At 47.6% G+C, this 16649-nt stretch overlaps 2 protein-coding genes across 2 annotated transcripts; both read right to left on the bottom strand.

Annotated features, from left to right (window-relative positions):
• Positions 1-686: 686 nt before the first annotated feature.
• Positions 687-3908, bottom strand: LOC121542355 (farnesyl pyrophosphate synthase). Its single transcript, XM_041851758.2, has 10 exons — positions 3811-3908; positions 3025-3180; positions 2538-2678; positions 2307-2387; positions 1972-2094; positions 1795-1883; positions 1536-1608; positions 1367-1444; positions 1123-1257; positions 687-916 (listed from the first exon to the last, which is right to left on the bottom strand). The coding sequence occupies exons 1-10, from the start codon at positions 3811-3813 to the stop codon at positions 716-718; spliced, it is 1080 nt and encodes a 359-aa protein (XP_041707692.1). The 5' UTR covers positions 3814-3908; the 3' UTR covers positions 687-715.
• A 477-nt stretch (positions 3909-4385) lies between these two features.
• Positions 4386-16551, bottom strand: LOC121543781 (protein FAM189B-like). The gene is made up of 14 exons (XM_041853932.2): positions 16246-16551; positions 15551-15607; positions 13888-13995; positions 11081-11197; positions 10458-10565; positions 10136-10296; positions 9694-9793; positions 9311-9383; positions 8783-9092; positions 8305-8645; positions 7474-7542; positions 7196-7377; positions 6910-7056; positions 4386-6775 (listed from the first exon to the last, which is right to left on the bottom strand). Exons 1-14 carry the CDS (start codon positions 16474-16476, stop codon positions 6524-6526), a joined length of 2256 nt encoding a protein of 751 aa, XP_041709866.2. The 5' UTR covers positions 16477-16551; the 3' UTR covers positions 4386-6523.
• Positions 16552-16649: the final 98 nt, after the last annotated feature.

Here is a 16649-nt window from a genome sequence, read left to right as displayed (position 1 = left end):
CACCAGACCACTCTACTAAACACTGGTCTACAGGGACCCCTGTAAAAACAGGTTGTCATCCTGATTGATGTGATCATCGACCAATAATGATGTCACTCCCTGCCGTCATTATCAAATCCTTGGGATTCTAGAGCAAACAGTTCCTGACAGTGACATGATGTCATACTCACATCATCATCAATAAATAACTAGAATGATACAGAGACAGACAAAGAGATTGACAGACTTTTTTGATGACATGATATTCACAATTTGAGTAATCAGTTATTCTGTACATAATTGAAAATCAGAGTGGAGGAAAAATGTGCACACATAGGGGTCCTTGAAGACCAGGTTTAAGACTGACTGGCCTAATCTCAACCAGGCTCACTCTCAGTCCAAACTAAAGCCTTGTTCTATTTAAGTCCCTAGACCCTTACCCTAGCCCAGGGCTCTCCAACCCTGTTCCTGGAGAGCTACCCTCCTGTAGGTTTCCGCTCTTATTAGAATCAGGTGCGTTAGATTAGGGTTGGAGCGAAAACCTACAGGATGATAGCTCTCCAGGAACAGGGTTGGAGAGCCCTGCCCTAGCCTTTAACCCCATGGTGTTCACTGAAGGGGTAGGAGCAAGGGGAAGGGGCAAGGGACCGAAATGGAAGCAGCCACACCAACTAGCCCTCCTCAGTCCAGCTACAGTGTGACCCCCCAAAAAAAAAATGTCCCCTCGTCATAGTCTTCACTTGTTTCTCTTGTAGATTTTCTTGGCGAAGTTGAGGAAAACTGCATGTGGAAGGTTTTGGGCGTGACGAGCGATGAGTTTCTGTAAGCGCTGGTAGCTGTCGTTTTCGTATTGGTGGTACAGGGTGGACATCTGTAGGGTGTTGTACAGCGCTTTCACCTTCTCCACACTCACACTGTCATGCCGACCATAACATGACTGAAAGAGGAAAATAAAATGTAAATAATTTGTATTTTTATCCATTTTCTCACCAGATATACTGTAGTCAGACCAGTTTCTTGTATTGAGCTATGTAAAGAATTGAATAAATACATTCATTCCCTCAATCATTCTTCCATCCTTCCAGGCTTAGGTGTATTTACAGTTCAACGGTCAACTGTGACTGTTCATGGTTGACCTCTCACCTCCAGCTCTGCCCTCTGTTCCGGGGTCATGACCCCTAGAGCAGTCACCACCAGCCAGCCACACTTGTTGTCCTGGATGTCTGTTCCAATCTTCCCTGTCACCTCCGGGTCACCATAGCAATCCAGGTAGTCATCCTGGCAACAGAGAAATATTGTAAAACAATGCTGTTATGACATTGTTAATGTGTGTGTGTGTGGGTGTCAGTCTCACCCATACAATTACACATAGAATGTCTGGTCTCACCTGTATCTGGAAGAACTCTCCCATCTCCAGTAAGATGTGTTTAGCGTTGTTGTGTTCCTCTTCACTGTCAATGCCCGCCTGGGAATTATTCAGAAAGGGATATTCCATTTCTATAAGTTACCTTGTATAATGAGACTGCACCAGCCATTAAAAGACTATACACACTCACCATGTACATGGCTGCTGCAACAGGGAGGTAGAAGGAGTAGAAGGCAGTCTTGTACTTTACTATGGCCTTATATCTGACACACAGAGAGTGGGAGGGAGAAAGATAAAGTGAGTAAAGAGAATACCCTTCCAAACCCTCCCCACCCCAACAGCCATGCACTACTTCTATCAACAATACCCACTCACGTGTACCTTAAATCACCATATACCCCTCCATCTCTATATCCCTCCCTCGTTTTATCCTCCCCTCTCTCTCTCACCTCTCCATGGTGAAGCGGTTGAGGTCTATTTGACCAGGAGGAGCGGTCATCAGGTCCAGAGCCTGGCCCAGCTCTGTCTGGAAGGACGTCTGACACACACAGGGACAGAGAAACAATAGTCAGCTACAGCACAAGAGTCAGCCGTGTAAGTGTGTGTGTGTTTATGTGTGTGTGTACCTCGGTGAAGAGCTCCAATAGGTGTACGTAGTAGGGCTGTGCCCTGCAGTGTCTGCGCAGTAGTCTGTAGATGGCTCCCTCCAGGAGGAAGGCATCATTGATGGCATCCAGACCCACTCTCTCCTGAGAAACAACAGCTATGTTACTGACTGAGCACACCCTTTACTTAAAGCCTACTACGTTAACAGGGACACATGTTATTGTTGACAGGTGATGCAGTATGGAAGTTGATGTCAGCTTACAGTTCGTTTTGGGTAAACCAGTTGGCTGACCATAACAATGCTTTTAGATTAGACTACAATTCTAGTGAGAGCAATAACAATAGTCAGTCTCACCCTCTTGTACCAGCAGGGCTGACCTCTCCGAGTCACTGAAGCATCCATGATGTCATCAGCTACCAGGAAGAATGCCTGGAGCTGAGAGAGAGAAAGAAAGAAAGAGAGAAAAGGGGGGAGGCAAAAAATAAATAAAAAGAAGAGTGCGAGAGTCAGCGTTAGTCACTTCACAGTAGAGAGATACTGGTACCTCAGCAAAGTGCTAATTGATGCAACAACTGTGTGTCTCACCAGCTCAATGCACCAGCCAACCAGCAGGGCCCGTTGCACAGCATCCTGGGTCAGCTCTGTGGGAGGTACAAGCTCCCTCAAAGAGCCAATCACAGACAGACCTCTGTTTCTTTTTCCTCCAGGAGTGTTGTAGTGCAACACCTGAGAGAGAGAGAGAGAGAGAGAGAGAGAGAGAGAGAGAGAGAGAGAGAGAGAGAGAGAGAGAGAGAGAGAGAGAGAGAGAGAGAGAGAGAGAGAGAGAGAGAGAGAGAGAGACAAAGAGAGCGAGAGACAAAGAGAGCGAGAGACAGAGAGAGAGCGAGAATGAGACAGTGAGAGAGAGAAAGAGAGACAGAGACAGACAGCAATAGAGATGAGTTGCATCATCTTTGCACATCTCAATTTCTCCCCCCAAAAAACGAGGAACTACCGCTAGACAATTCTCGTAGATATGAAGGAGAAAGCCTTTTTTTTAAACTTCCTATGGTGGTCTCACAACACACCCTACCTCTCTGAGTCTGTTGAGAGCGTCAGCGAGGACAGGGTCTGTGAGGTCCTGCTCTGTGAGCTCTGTCACCAGCTCCTCAAACTGGGCCTCAAACAGCTGTGGGTCTGACTGCACCGCCCCCGAGTGGTGGGTCCCGTTGTTGCAACTACTGTCACCCTGAGAGGAGAGGAGACATTTCAGATTGTGAGGGAAAGTCGAGAGGGGCATAGTAAGCAACAGCATTAGTTTCCAAAGCATCACATGTTAATACAAGGTCTGGTTTCTGCTTACACAGAAACATAGTTCACAATGTCAACAACAACCCTCAGTTTATTAGCTAACAGTACTAGCTACATTGGTATAGCCAACTAACTGAAACTGTTAGCTCGTTGCACACAAGCAGAAAGGGTGAACATCTTTACAGCAAACTGGACAACTACAGTAAATGACAGCTAGTAACATCCCAATGCTGTCAGTAGTAGCTTCAACAGTCCCACCACCTGTTCTCTGCAGTAATGTGACGAATTTGAGGTGAAACTATAGCTAACAGTCTGTGTTTACCAGCTCGAAAGACCCAGATAAACAAAGTCTAAAAATAGAGGAGATGACCCACTAATATTAGTAAAAATAGCAAGTTACCTTGGCTAGAATACAACTAACGTTAGCTAGCCAACGTTATCTAGCTACTGTTAGTAAACTTGTCTGGCTAGCCATTCAAGACACATGGCGATATCAAGCATGAAAGTTAGATCAGATAGCTAGATAAGCAATTACACACTAGGTTGCAATATCTACAGTTGTTCTTACCATGATTATCTTCTCCTTGCTTGTAGTGACTGTATGTTTGGCAAATCCCTCTTCACTGGTTTCTTTATCTGTCAAAAGGGAGAGCGCGACGCCCACAGAACTTGGGAATTCTGAGTATTGTAGTTTTTGACCACCTTGTGTTTATTTTATCTCATAGCTTCTGAACTAAATGTCCCGACAGCCTTCGCGAGTGATGGCAGGGGCGTGGGACCACAAGGCTTCATATGACATCGAGACTTTTGATTCGATAACACCATCGAACCAGGATGGGCTTTCGGGCTGACTAGCCAATAGAAATTCGGAAGAGGCAGAGTTTAGATGGGGGGACCTGTCTGATGTTTAGGTAGTTTTGTGGTGATGCACATTAACCCCATGTAGTTAGTTTGATCAAAATCAATCAATTGCTTAGCATGAGTTAGAGGTTTCTGGGCTAAGTCTAATACATGAAACAATATATAATATGCAACTTGAAATCTGTGGCTCCATAAGAATAGAATAGAATAAAATGGAATAGCGCATTTCTACAACATGTTTAGCCTAGCTACACATTTGGAACATATTACACACATGAGCACTTTCATGTTGTGGATAATTTATTCAATATGTTGAAATACATGACTTGCATTAAAAGTTCTTGCATTAGAACATTTATGTATCATATTTGAAGAGAATAATACATTTATTCAGTTAGGCTCTATCACGTCAAGCCATACAATTATACAATGTGCAAAATAGGAGGTAGAAATTATAGCTAAATTCTTAACACAGCTCAGTGCTTCTGTGTGTTTGAGTGTGTGTGTGTGTGTGAGTGTGTGTGTGTGGTTGTGTGTCAGTGTGTGTGTGTGTGCATATGTGTATCTGTGTGTTGTGTTTAAATAAGTTACATACATAATTGTGTGTATATTCAAAACTTAAGTCTTCACAGATATGGGCCCAATATCGCCATTGAGTGTCTAACTCTTGTCCGACTGGGTTGAGGTTAGCCAGCTTTCTAGTCCAATCCAGAGACAGTATATCCTCTAAGAATAACGCACACTTTATGTCGTCCAACCTCCAGTATCAGACTATTATATCCATATTCTCATAGTTCTATATCCCACTAAGTCTTGCTGGAACAACCGTCCTGAATATTTGATCCCCAACATCTATACAAACTTATCTGTACATTTATTGCAAGAATCTCTTTAGTGCTTTTGGAATCATACTGAAGTGCAATTGATCATACATAATTGTTCAGCCAGAGCTATACACATCACAGAGTTCATGGATGATAGTTACAACTCAGTATATCTACGGCTCTGGGTTCAACAGCACAACATTGATCCATCCCCTTCACTATACATGAACACATTTCCAAAGGCTCAGAACAACTAGGTTTTGGGCGCAAGAGAGAGAGAGAGAGGAAGGGAGAAAAGTACGAAGAATTGCCAAAACATGCAGCTAAAGTCATTCTTAGGGGAAAGTTAGTTATTGTGTAGGATTTGATACACAGGGAGGGAAGTTGTGGTATTTGAACAAGGCTCCTGTTTCATTTGGAGTACATTTTGGGGTGTTGTAGCATAACATGCAGGCATACAAATCAAATCGCTATGTCCAAGGTCATCTCAGAGAGAGGAAATGCTGAGTTTGAGAGTATGATGTCTTAGACCGGTGTAATGGAGTTCATTTTGAGTTTGGGGTAGATGGTGTGTGAGTTTTGAGTTTGAGGCACCTTTCCTCTGAAGGCAGAAGGAGATGGACTAGGTAAGGGGTGTTGAGGATTACATGTTGATTTTACCTCAAGAAAATTAACCACAAAAAAATATAAATAAAAATAACAATGTAAGATTGTAAACATACGGCGACACTAGCAGGCCATTAAACTTTCACTTTCAGTCAGCAAAACGAGTGTAATCTTTTCTGTACATTTTACAGTGTCATCAGGAGAAAAGGAAGGTGAACCATTTCACCAGTGGAAGACAAAAAGGTGAGTTCCATGACCACTTAAAGTGAGTTTCGCTCTGGATGAAGAGCTGGACAAATGAATGTACATTTGAGTGTTGAAAAAGAGTGAGCAGCACAATCCAACACGTGTGTGCAGTGGAATGAGTGTAGGTGGTTTGTGTAAGAGTGGAGTGATGCTCACAGCTCCAGAAAAGTGTTTACCCTAGACACAGATCTAAGATCAGCTTACCTTCCCCTGATCCTAACCTTAACCATTAGGAGGAGAAACACTCAACTGACCATAGCTAAGAGTCTAGGGGAAACTTCATTATCCTACTCCTTCTCTCCATCCTCTCTAGTCTTGAAGTTAGAGAGAGATCCCAGAGAGTTGGAGAGGACAGATAGAGGTGTGTTCAGTATGGCTAGGTGGAGGTTGAAGATAGGAGGTTAGAGTTGAGAGGTCAAAGTTCAGGAAAGGAAGGCCAGGCCAGGCGCAGGTGCAGAGGAGGGCTCCAAGGGGAAGGGAAAGAGGAAGGATGCATGTTGAAAGTATTGGAACAAGGCTGTAGTAAAGGTCCAGTCGTTCCCTCCTCATAGTGCTGACTCCCTCCACCGCCCATCAGGATATGTCAGTAGCCTGTTCCTTCATCCTTCCTCTCCCCTGTCTAACTCATCCTACCATCCTCCACCTCTCCTCCTCCCTCTTCATTACACCATACCATGCCTCCACTCTCCTCTGTGTGGGTACACTTTCTGCCTCCTCTCCTTTTCCTCCTCCCTCCTCCCCCTCTCACAGGGCTGACTCTGTGTACAGCGCCCCTGATGACCCGTGAGGGGGGTTGGCCGTCAGTAATCGCCATAGCGATGCAGAGGAGGAGGAGCTTAAGTCGCCGCAGCTGCGCAGGTGGATCCCCTCCGTCACAGGGGGTTGGTTGCTATGACGGCGGTTGTGGCGGCTGTCACTATGAGAGTGGTGGTGACCGCGGTGATGAGGGTGTGGGGGGTGGGATCCCCGGCTGGCCCCCCAGGAGTTACGTAACACCTGGAGACAGACAGACAGACACTAGTGTGAGTGTGTGTGTGTGTGTGTGTGTGTGTGTGTCTATATGTGTGTGTCTGTGTGTGAGTGTGTGTGTGTATCTACTGTATGTGTGTCAATGTGTCAGTGTGTGTTACCTGCTCTAAAGGGAGATGGCCTGTCCCGTTGCCCTCCGCCCCGCCTCTCCTTTTCTGACCCTGTCCCGTGTTCCCAGAATGCTCTGTGGCGGACGCCAGGTTCCGTTTGGAGCGCTGCAGGAAGCGAGCCACCAACCCCCTCGTCACCTGACAGGAAGAAAAGGAGAGAGGATGAGAAATGAGGACCTGGCATAATCTTTCTACATACAATGTCTCAATTTCTAGATATAAGTATCTTTGCAGAGTTTATGGCTGCTGTTATTTGCATTTTTCAGCCATTACACACCTTGAGGTCCCCAAGAGAGCGGTTGCATTCTTTGGGCAGGTGCAAGGGAGAGTTGGCGGGGCCTTTGGAGAGGGGCAAGGTGCGCCCCATGGTGGCTGCCTTCACACTGCCCTTCCTGGGGAGGAGGGCTGAGGGCGGCACCAGAGAGGAGTGGGGCAGAAGGCATGCCTCGGAGGACGGACCTGGGGAAGACAGTCAGACAGAAACTATCATCTGTAGTGTCTAACCCAAGGGTGGTCAATCCTGCCCTCTCTGACCACTAACCTTTAACTTCTCACCTGTGTCTGTAGAGGTCTGAGAGCCCACCCTCACTCCTTTACTGCCCACTGAGCCACAACTGAAGTCAACTAGAGCAGAGAGGGAGGGAGAGAGCAGAGAGGGAGGGAGAGACGGAGGGAGGGAGAGATGAGATGAGAGAAGGAGGGGAGAGAGGGGAGAGAGGAGAGAGGGATGAGAGAGGAGAGAGGGAGGGAGAGAGGGAGGGAGAGAGGAGAGATGGAGGGAGAGAGGGAGGGGAGAGAGAAGAGAGGGAGGAAGAGGAGAGAGGGGGGGGAGAGAGGAGAGAGGAAGGAGAGAGAAGAGAAGGAGCGGGGAGAAGGGAGAGAGGGTGGGAGAGATGAGACAGGGAGGGAGAGATGAGAGAGGGAGGGAGGAGAGAAGGAGGACGAGAGGAGAGAGGAAGGGAGAGAGGAGAGAGGGAGGGAGGAGAGAAGGAGGAAGAGAGGAGAGAGGAAGGGAGAGAGGAGAGAGGAGAGAGGGAGGGAGGGGAGAGAGGAGAGATGGAGGGAGAGAGAGGAAAGAGGGAGGGGAGAGAGGAGAGACAGAGGGAGAGGGAGGGAGAGAGGGAGGGGAGATAGGAGTGAAAGAGGAGAGAGGGAGGGGAGAGAGGAGAGAGGAAAGAGGAAGGGAGAGAGGGAGGGAGAGAGGGAGGGAGAGGGGGAGAGAGAGAGGAGAGAGGGAGGGAGGGGAGAGAGGAGAGAGAGGTATGACATAGATATGAAATGCAAACTATCACCATGTCTTTCCTGCATAGTGTGTTCATAGTGTGTTCATAGTGTGAGTTGTAAATCACTAACACAGGATGTCTGTATGTGTGTGTGTGTGTCCACCTGTATCAGCAGAAGAGCTGAGGCCAGGCTCGCTGTGTGACCTCACTAGGGGAAGAAGCCCATCACTATCCCTCCTCTCGCTCCCTCCGCCCCGACGACGCAGGTACAATGGCTGTAGGGGGAGGGGCACCCCGTTGCCCTGACAGCCCGGCTGATTGACAGCTGAGGATGAGGAAGTGGGAGGAGCTGCAGAGGCAGAGGCGGAACCACGTCGTAAAGGGGTGCAGGGCCTGACTCGTTTCTCTAGGATAGAGGAGCGCTGGTGAGAGGTGGCGCCCCCTAGCAGCTCCAACTGGGAACAACTACTGGCTAACATGGCCTGTCGCCTCAACACTGGAGACCTGCAAAGAGGGGGGAGGGGGGACGGGAGTTCTTGTTTGAGAAGGAGCCGTAAGAAAATGGCTGTGCTGTGAACTGTGTGTGTGTGTGTGTGTGTGTGTTTGTGTGTGTGTGTGTGTGTGTGTGTGTGTGTATTTACCTGTATGTAGCTGTAGCAGTGCTAGATGAGGAGCAGGAGTTGGACCTCTCCCCTCTGAAGAATCGCCTGGCCCTGGGGCCCACCAGGGGACTCTCTACCAGGGGACTCTCTGGGGCCTGGGGAGGGGGGCCACGGAAGCTCACATACTCCCCTCCTTCTCCCCCGTCTCCCCCCTCCACTCCCCTGGTGCTCCGTCTCTCCCCCCTATCCCTCACCCCCACCCCCACGAGGCAGGAGTCCTCTGAAGGTGACGAGTCATCTGGGATGTCAACGATCTCCGACATCAACAGAGAACCACTGTCCATGGAGACTGGAGGAAGGGAGGGAGACGGTTCATTCACTTGTTTGTATTAGGCAACATTTATGAATTGGCAGTGTTGCTGGAACAGTCAGTAGCTGTTTAGGTAAAGAACCAGAGTCAATGGGCCCTTCATGGAAACTCTCCAGTCAATACCAGACTGGTAAAAACATGACTAATAGAGCTGAAGTAAATATAAGTGAACAGAATGTAGCATATGTGACTCTCACCCTCTCCGCTGAAGGCAGTGGATGTGGCCCTCTCTCCAGACAGCTCGTTCCCATGGCTGTCAAACACCGTGGCCTAAAGACAACCACACAGGACATGTGTTTAATAAACATAAACACACGCATGCACACACAGAGGCAACTGTCCTGTATTCTTGCTTAGCACTCTCTCTCTCTCTCTCTCTCTCTCTCTCTCTCTCTCTCTCTCTCTCTCTCTCTCTCTCTCTCTCTCTCTCTCTCTCTCTCTCTCTCTCTCTCTCTCTCTCTCTCTCTCTCTCTCTCTCTCTCTCTCTCTCTCTCTCTCTCTCTCTCTCTCTCTCTCTCTCTCTCTCTCTCTCTCAAACACAGACACACACACCAGCAAACATGTCCAGATTCCCACTGACCTGGCTAGCTGCTCTCTGTCCCATCACTAATTCGTAAGGAGGGGGACAGTCAGTGGGGTACAGAGGGACTGGACTCTCCATCGACCCGTTATAGGTGATACTGAGGACATACAGATAAACAGACAAACAATGAACAATGATTTTATTGGCTATTTGCAAATGCTAGAGTGTGTGTGTAATAATAATATTTTGAGGGGTGCTTATATTATATTATAATATTTGTACTGTTACACAAAAGTGTTTAATGAAAATGTGTTTCTTGCATATCCCAACTCCCCCTGAGACACCTGCAGGGAGTGGGGTCATAGCCAGGGTCACCATTGTCCTTGCTCAAGGGCATCACAACAGAATTTTCACCTTGTCGGCTCCGGTATTCGAACCAGCGACCTTTCGGTTACCGGCCCAACGCTCTAACCTCGAGGCTACCTGTCTGTGTTATTACCTCTGTGCGTCTGTCTCAGAGCTGCAGGTGTATTCAGGGGGGTAGTAGGGGGGCGGGGGGATGGGCGGGACAAACTCCTCAAAGTCCATGATGTTGGTTAGGAAGGCATCCTGAGGAGTGGTGCATTCTGGGTTGACGGAGCGAGAGCGGTGCGGGGCGAGCTAGAGAGAAAGAAACAGGGAGAGGAGGGAAGGAATCATTATAACGGATGGATAAAGAAACTATTGTCTGTGTGTGTGTACAAGAGTGTGTGTGTGTGTGTGTGTGTGTGTGTGTGTGTGTGTGGGTGTGTGTGTGTGTGTGTGTGTGTGTGCAGACTCACCAGGTGCACTAGGTCCAGGGAGAAGATGTGAATACTACAGGTGACAGTAGAGAGAGTACAGATGATGGTAGAGAGAATACTCAGACCACAAGCACTGAACAACAGGTCCTGGAACAGAGGAGAGGACACTCAGACCACAAGCACTGGACAACAGGTCCTGGAACAGAGGAGAGGACACTCAGACCACAAGCACTGAACAACAGGTCCTGGAACAGAGGAGAGGACACTCAGACCACAAGCACTGAACAACAGGTCCTGGAACAGAGGAGAGGACACTCAGACCACAAGCACTGAACAACAGGTCCTGGAACAGAGGAGAGGACACTCAGACCACAAGCACTGGACAACAGGTCCTGGAACAGAGGAGAGGACATCAGCACTTAACAAATAGTCAGGAGGCCAGGGCAGTGAGGAGCAGTGTGGTTACTGTTTGTAATCATTTATATGCTGTATACTGCAGCGTGCATCATGTGCATTTGGCTATAATATTATGCTCTGCTTAGTTTATATCTGCATAAATGATTGTCGACATCAGAAAATGTAGCCCACATACTTTCAGAGAATATAGATGCCACACACTGAGCTGTCATTAAACCCACTGAGCTGTCATTAAACACACACACCTTCAGCTGATGTCTGACAGAGTGGCAGTCTGCGTTTAGGTAGAGTACCAGGGTCTCCTCCTCGTTTATAGAGCAGGAGTGTGTCGGGGCGCAACACACACACAACCCGTTCTCCACCTGCAAAACACACACACAGAGGATTAACACACACACATCCCCCCCCCCCCAACACCCCACACACAGAGGATTACAGTTTTTCTCAATTGTTTACACACAAATACTGGTACTTGAGACACAATGACCACAACATGTAACTCATGCACCAACCCCCTGAACCAATTCTGCTAAACTACAAGCACAATTCCTGCTTTACACTCAAATTGCAGTTCTACAACACACTTTTTTCAAAACACTACACACAAATCTTTGCATTTGGCACAGTTTTCATGCAGAAAATCTGTTGTTTTCACAATGAACACACTGCCATTCAAATATGCACACTGACTCATCACATGGGCAAACACCCGTCACACAGTTTTACAATTAGCAATCAGAGCTTTAGCATAAAAGGGCAACAGGTGAGCTCTTCTGTTTTGGAGCAATGGATGCCAACATTGGAAACAGAGGCAGAGCCAGAGGAGTGAGAGTAAGAGGAGGAGGACTGGGAGGACAAGGACAAGGACGAGGACGAGGACGAGGACGAGGACGAGGACGAGGAAGGCCAAAGACCGTAATCTCTGATGAGATCCGAGCCACTTTGGTTGATCATGTGGTCAACCATGGTCTAACAATGAGGGAGGCTGGGCAAAGAGTACAGCCAAATTTGAGCAGGTACACTGTAGCATCCATTATCCGGACATTCCGAAATGAGAATAGGTAAGAAATCTACTCTCACTAGAAAATTGCAGTACTGCATATCAATACAGTACTCAATGAGTACAGTAGTACAGTATTGCCTGTGGACTGTTCTGTAGGACTGTAAAAATAAAGTATGTTTCAAGTATTTGGGAAATGTATTTCTACTTTGTATTTACAGCATTTTACTATTTGTTTGGCAGAACTGAAAGATTACCAACCAACACAAGGTGGTCGGGAACGTGTTCTGTCTCCTGAACAGGAAACTGAAATCATGAACATGGTCCTAGAAAATAACGCCATAACATTACGGCAAATACAAAGAAAAATAATAGAAAACAATGATATTTCAAAATATTGATAGGGTAAGCTTATCAACACTGGACCGTGTCTTGCGCAGAAATAATCTCAGGATGAAGCAGGTCTACAGGGTGCCATTTGAACGCAATTCAGAAAGAGTCAAAGAATTGCGATATAACTATGTGCAAGTGAGTCCTATACAATCCCACAATTGATGCATACTCTCAACACTGTATAAATTATACATATTTCAGTATTGTAATCATAATGATTGTGCTTCACAATAGTGACCACTCCATGTCTATTTCTGATATTGTCATGTGTGTTTCAGAGAGTCCTTGAGCTAGAGGTGGCTGCAGTGGAGCACCAGTTCATCTTCATTGATGAGGTTGGACTCAACCTCACAAAAATACGAAAGAGGGGAAGGAATATCATCGGCCAGCGTGCCATTGTTCAAGTCCCTGGCCAGCGCGGAGGGAACATCACAATGTGTGCAGCGATTACCCACCACGGCATCATCCATCACCATGCTACCCTTGGCCCCTACAACACCGCCCATCTGATCACATTCCTGGACACCCTACACAACACACTCATTCCACCGGATAAGGTAGATGGCCCAGAGCAGCTCAGGTACGTTGTCATTTTTTTTTAGTTGCGGTCTGGCCACAGCACCTCATCCACATCACAAGCAATGTCTCTGCCTCTGTTTCCTTTTTAGTTGTTTATCTCCCTCCATATTCTCCATTCCTCAATCCTATTGAGGATTTTTTTTCTGCCTGGAGATGGAACGTGTATGACCGAAATCCACAAATGCGTATACCTCTTCTCCAAGCTATGGAAGACGCATGTGGAGATATAGCAGCTGATTCTTTTCATGGCTGGAATCGCCATGCTAGGCGATATTTCCCCCACTGCTTGGCCAGGGAAAACATTGCTTGTGATGTGGATGAGGTGCTGTGGCCAGACCGCAACAGAAGAGAGGATGCAGCATAGTTTTATATTTTATTTTTTTACTGTAACTGTATACATTCAATTCTTCTGTTTTGTATGTAGACCACTGTATGTGCAACTTTGTGTTGGTTGGGAATGGGATGTACACTGTGTACATTGTTTTTGTGGGAAAAATGAAATATATTTGTTACCGTGTATTTGTGTGTTCTGAGTATAAAAACAATATTCTCAAATATTTTACAACACACTTATGTATGTACTGTCTGTAGTAATGGCAACACTGAACCAAAAAAAGGCCTAAGTCATTATGATGAATGGAGAAGAAGTGTTTTCCATTCATCATAGTGTTTTACATTGAGCACATCAGTGTTCAACTGGTTCTTATAAATGTCTATTCATATGATGGTTTGTGTGTGTCATTTGAAAACAAAATACCATTTTGATTAGAAATAACATTGTTTTGAATGTAAAGTTTCATTTTGCTGGAGAATTGAGGGTTTTTGCCCATTGTGTGTGTGTTTTTTGATTTGTGTGTAGAGTTCTGAGAATATGAGGCATGCTTTCAGAAAATGTGTGTAAACAATCGAGAAAAACTGTAACACACACACATCACCCCCACACACACACACACACACACATTCACACTCTCCACAGAGCTGTGTACACCTCTCTGATTCAGAGGGGTTGGGTTAAATGCGGAAGACACATTTTGGTTGAAAGCATTCAGTTGTGCAACACATTTCCCCTTTCCTACATACCTGGCAGGTGAGGAGTGATTTGACCATCTGTGCGTTCTGACAGGAGAGCATGGATCCAGCCAGACTGAGGATGACACACACAGCAGACAGCAGCATGAAGAGGGACACCTGGAGAGGGAGACATGGAGAGGGAGACATGGAGAGGGAGACATGGAGAGGGAGACATGGAGAGGGAGACATGGAGAGGGAGACATGGAGAGGGAGACATGGAGAGGGAGACATGGAGAGGGAGACATGGAGAGGGAGACATGGAGAGGGAGACATGGAGAGGGAGACATGGAGAGGGCGACATGGAGAGGGAGACATGGAGAGGGCGACATGGAGAGGGAGACATGGAGAGGGAGACATGGAGAGGGGAGACATGGAGAGGGAGACATGGAGAGGGAGACATGGAGAGGGAGACATGGAGAGGGGAGACATGGAGAGGGAGACATGGAGAGGGAGACATGGAGAGGGAGACATGGAGAGGGAGACATGGAGAGGGCGACATGGAGAGGGAGACATGGAGAGGGCGACATGGAGAGGGAGACATGGAGAGGGAGACATGGAGAGGGAGACATGGAGAGGGAGACATGGAGAGGGAGACATGGAGAGGGCGACATGGAGAGGGAGACATGGAGAGGGAGACATGGAGAGGGAGACATGGAGAGGGAGACATGGAGAGGGAGACATGGAGAGGGAGACATGGAGAGGGCGACATGGAGAGGGAGACATGGAGAGGGGAGACATGGAGAGGGGAGACATGGAGAGGGCGACATGGAGAGGGAGACATGGAGAGGGAGACATGGAGAGGGAGACATGGAGAGGGCGACATGGAGAGGGAGACATGGAGAGGGCGACATGGAGAGGGAGACATGGAGAGGGAGACATGGAGAGGGCGACATGGAGAGGGAGACATGGAGAGGGAGACATGGAGAGGGCGACATGGAGAGGGCGACATGGAGAGGGAGACATGGAGAGGGAGACATGGAGAGGGAGACATGGAGAGGGAGACATGGAGAGGGAGACATGGAGAGGGCGACATGGAGAGGGAGACATGGAGAGGGAGACATGGAGAGGGCGACATGGAGAGGGAGACATGGAGAGGGAGACATGGAGAGGGGAGACATGGAGAGGGCGACATGGAGAGGGAGACATGGAGAGGGAGACATGGAGAGGGGAGACATGGAGAGGGAGACATGGAGAGGGAGACATGGAGAGGGAGACATGGAGAGGGCGACATGGAGAGGGCGACATGGAGAGGGCGACATGGAGAGGGAGACATGGAGAGGGAGACATGGAGAGGGAGACATGGAGAGGAGGAGACATGGAGAGGGAGACATGGAGAGGGCGACATGGAGAGGGCGACATGGAGAGGGCGACATGGAGAGGGAGACATGGAGAGGGAGACATGGAGAGGGAGACATGGAGAGGGAGACATGGAGAGGGAGACATGGAGAGGGCGACATGGAGAGGGAGACATGGAGAGGGAGACATGGAGAGGGAGACATGGCGAGGGCGACATAGAGAGGGAGACAGAGTTTTGAGGTATGCAGATGACCTGTGTTCAAATCAGGTAGCAGGTTTGTCAGTTACATACATATGCACAAACACACACACACACACACACACACACACACACACCATTAACATATAAATAGACAGACACTTCTGTACTACTCACCACAAGAGTGAGTGGTCTTCTCCATGAGATAAGTCCAACAATCCCTGACGCCACAACCTGGGAACAACACACAAAAAATACATAAATCAATGATCATATCTATAACCCAGTTAAGCACAGCCAGGATATATTGGGATCATTTCAATATTCTAAAGAGGTTTCTTCTCCTTGTATCCTTTCCTCCATCTGCACTCCATCTCCATCTCAATGAGACATTCTCCATATTGCTTTCACCTATAAAACAGCCTGCTGTCTTTTATGGGGTGAGTTTCACATACAGATGTAGGATCTTCATTTGAGCCAGTTTGCTAGAGCAGTAAAATAATCCTGCAGCGAAAAAGGAAATGTCAATTATTCATTGAATTATAATTGATGGATATTTTTGTAGGGGTTGATACATTTTCAGTTAGGACAAATCAAGCCTGAAATTTCAAAGTGGAAATTACAAACATTAGAAGCCTTTTCAAAACTCAAATACACTACAAGTTTGCATTTCATGCTTTGCAGGAAAATTCTCAGCAATAAAATAGTGAGCAAAATAAGATCCTACATCTATAAAACATAAATAATTTTTTTAGCATTAAGATCATGTTCCTCCATTGTCTAATGGACTTATGATTATCTTGCTAAAGATGATATTTAGGTTTTCAGGAAAGTCCCCCCTTATCAGTGCAGATGTCCCACGGGATACTCACAAAGAAGCCGGCCCAGAAGGGGCAGGACTGTCGGACGCGGGTGGAGGATGTGAAGGCCATGCTGGTGAAGGAGAAGGCCAGGACCATGGCCCCCAGGCCCAGGTGGCACAGTCCCAGGTACAGCAGCAGCTTCGCCCCACCTTGACGGCCAGACATGCCCCGGCGGCTATCTGACCAGCCCCTAGACCCAGAGGCTGACACCACACTGCTGGAGTCTGACGGGGATGGCATGGCCGGTGTGTGTGTGTGTGTGGAGAGTGGTGAGTCTGTGTATGTGTGCGTGTGTGTAGGCCTACGTGCGGTGAGTGTGTGTGTGTGAAAGAGAGAGAGAGAGAGAGAAAGAGAGAGAGAGAGAGAGAGAGAGAGAGAGAGAGAGAGAGAGAGAGAGAGAGAGAGAGAGAGAG

Source organism: Coregonus clupeaformis, unplaced genomic scaffold (genome assembly GCF_020615455.1).
Source record: "Coregonus clupeaformis isolate EN_2021a unplaced genomic scaffold, ASM2061545v1 scaf0341, whole genome shotgun sequence".
In the NCBI taxonomy this organism is placed as follows: domain Eukaryota; kingdom Metazoa; phylum Chordata; class Actinopteri; order Salmoniformes; family Salmonidae; genus Coregonus; species Coregonus clupeaformis.
Note: the sequence above shows the minus strand (reverse complement) of the source record. Positions and strands in the feature narration are given on the sequence as shown.

Excerpts from the sequence above, each read along its gene's own strand:
- LOC121542355 (XM_041851758.2), bottom strand. Across the intron at positions 2,679-3,024 it reads CTCTCAACAGACTCAGAGAG|GTGTTGCACTACAACACTCC; the intron begins GTAGGGTGTGTT and ends TCTCTCTCTCAG. Across the intron at positions 1,445-1,535 it reads TTGCAGCAGCCATGTACATG|GCGGGCATTGACAGTGAAGA; the intron begins GTGAGTGTGTAT and ends AATAATTCCCAG.
- LOC121543781 (XM_041853932.2), bottom strand. The coding sequence starts at position 16,476 with ATGCCATCCCCGTCAGACTCCAGCAGTGTGGTGTCAGCCTCTGGGTCT. Across the intron at positions 7,543-8,304 it reads CAGCTCTTCTGCTGATACAG|TTGACTTCAGTTGTGGCTCA; the intron begins GTGGACACACAC and ends TCTCTGCTCTAG. Across the intron at positions 6,776-6,909 it reads GCCATCTCCCTTTAGAGCAG|GTGTTACGTAACTCCTGGGG; the intron begins GTAACACACACT and ends GTCTGTCTCCAG.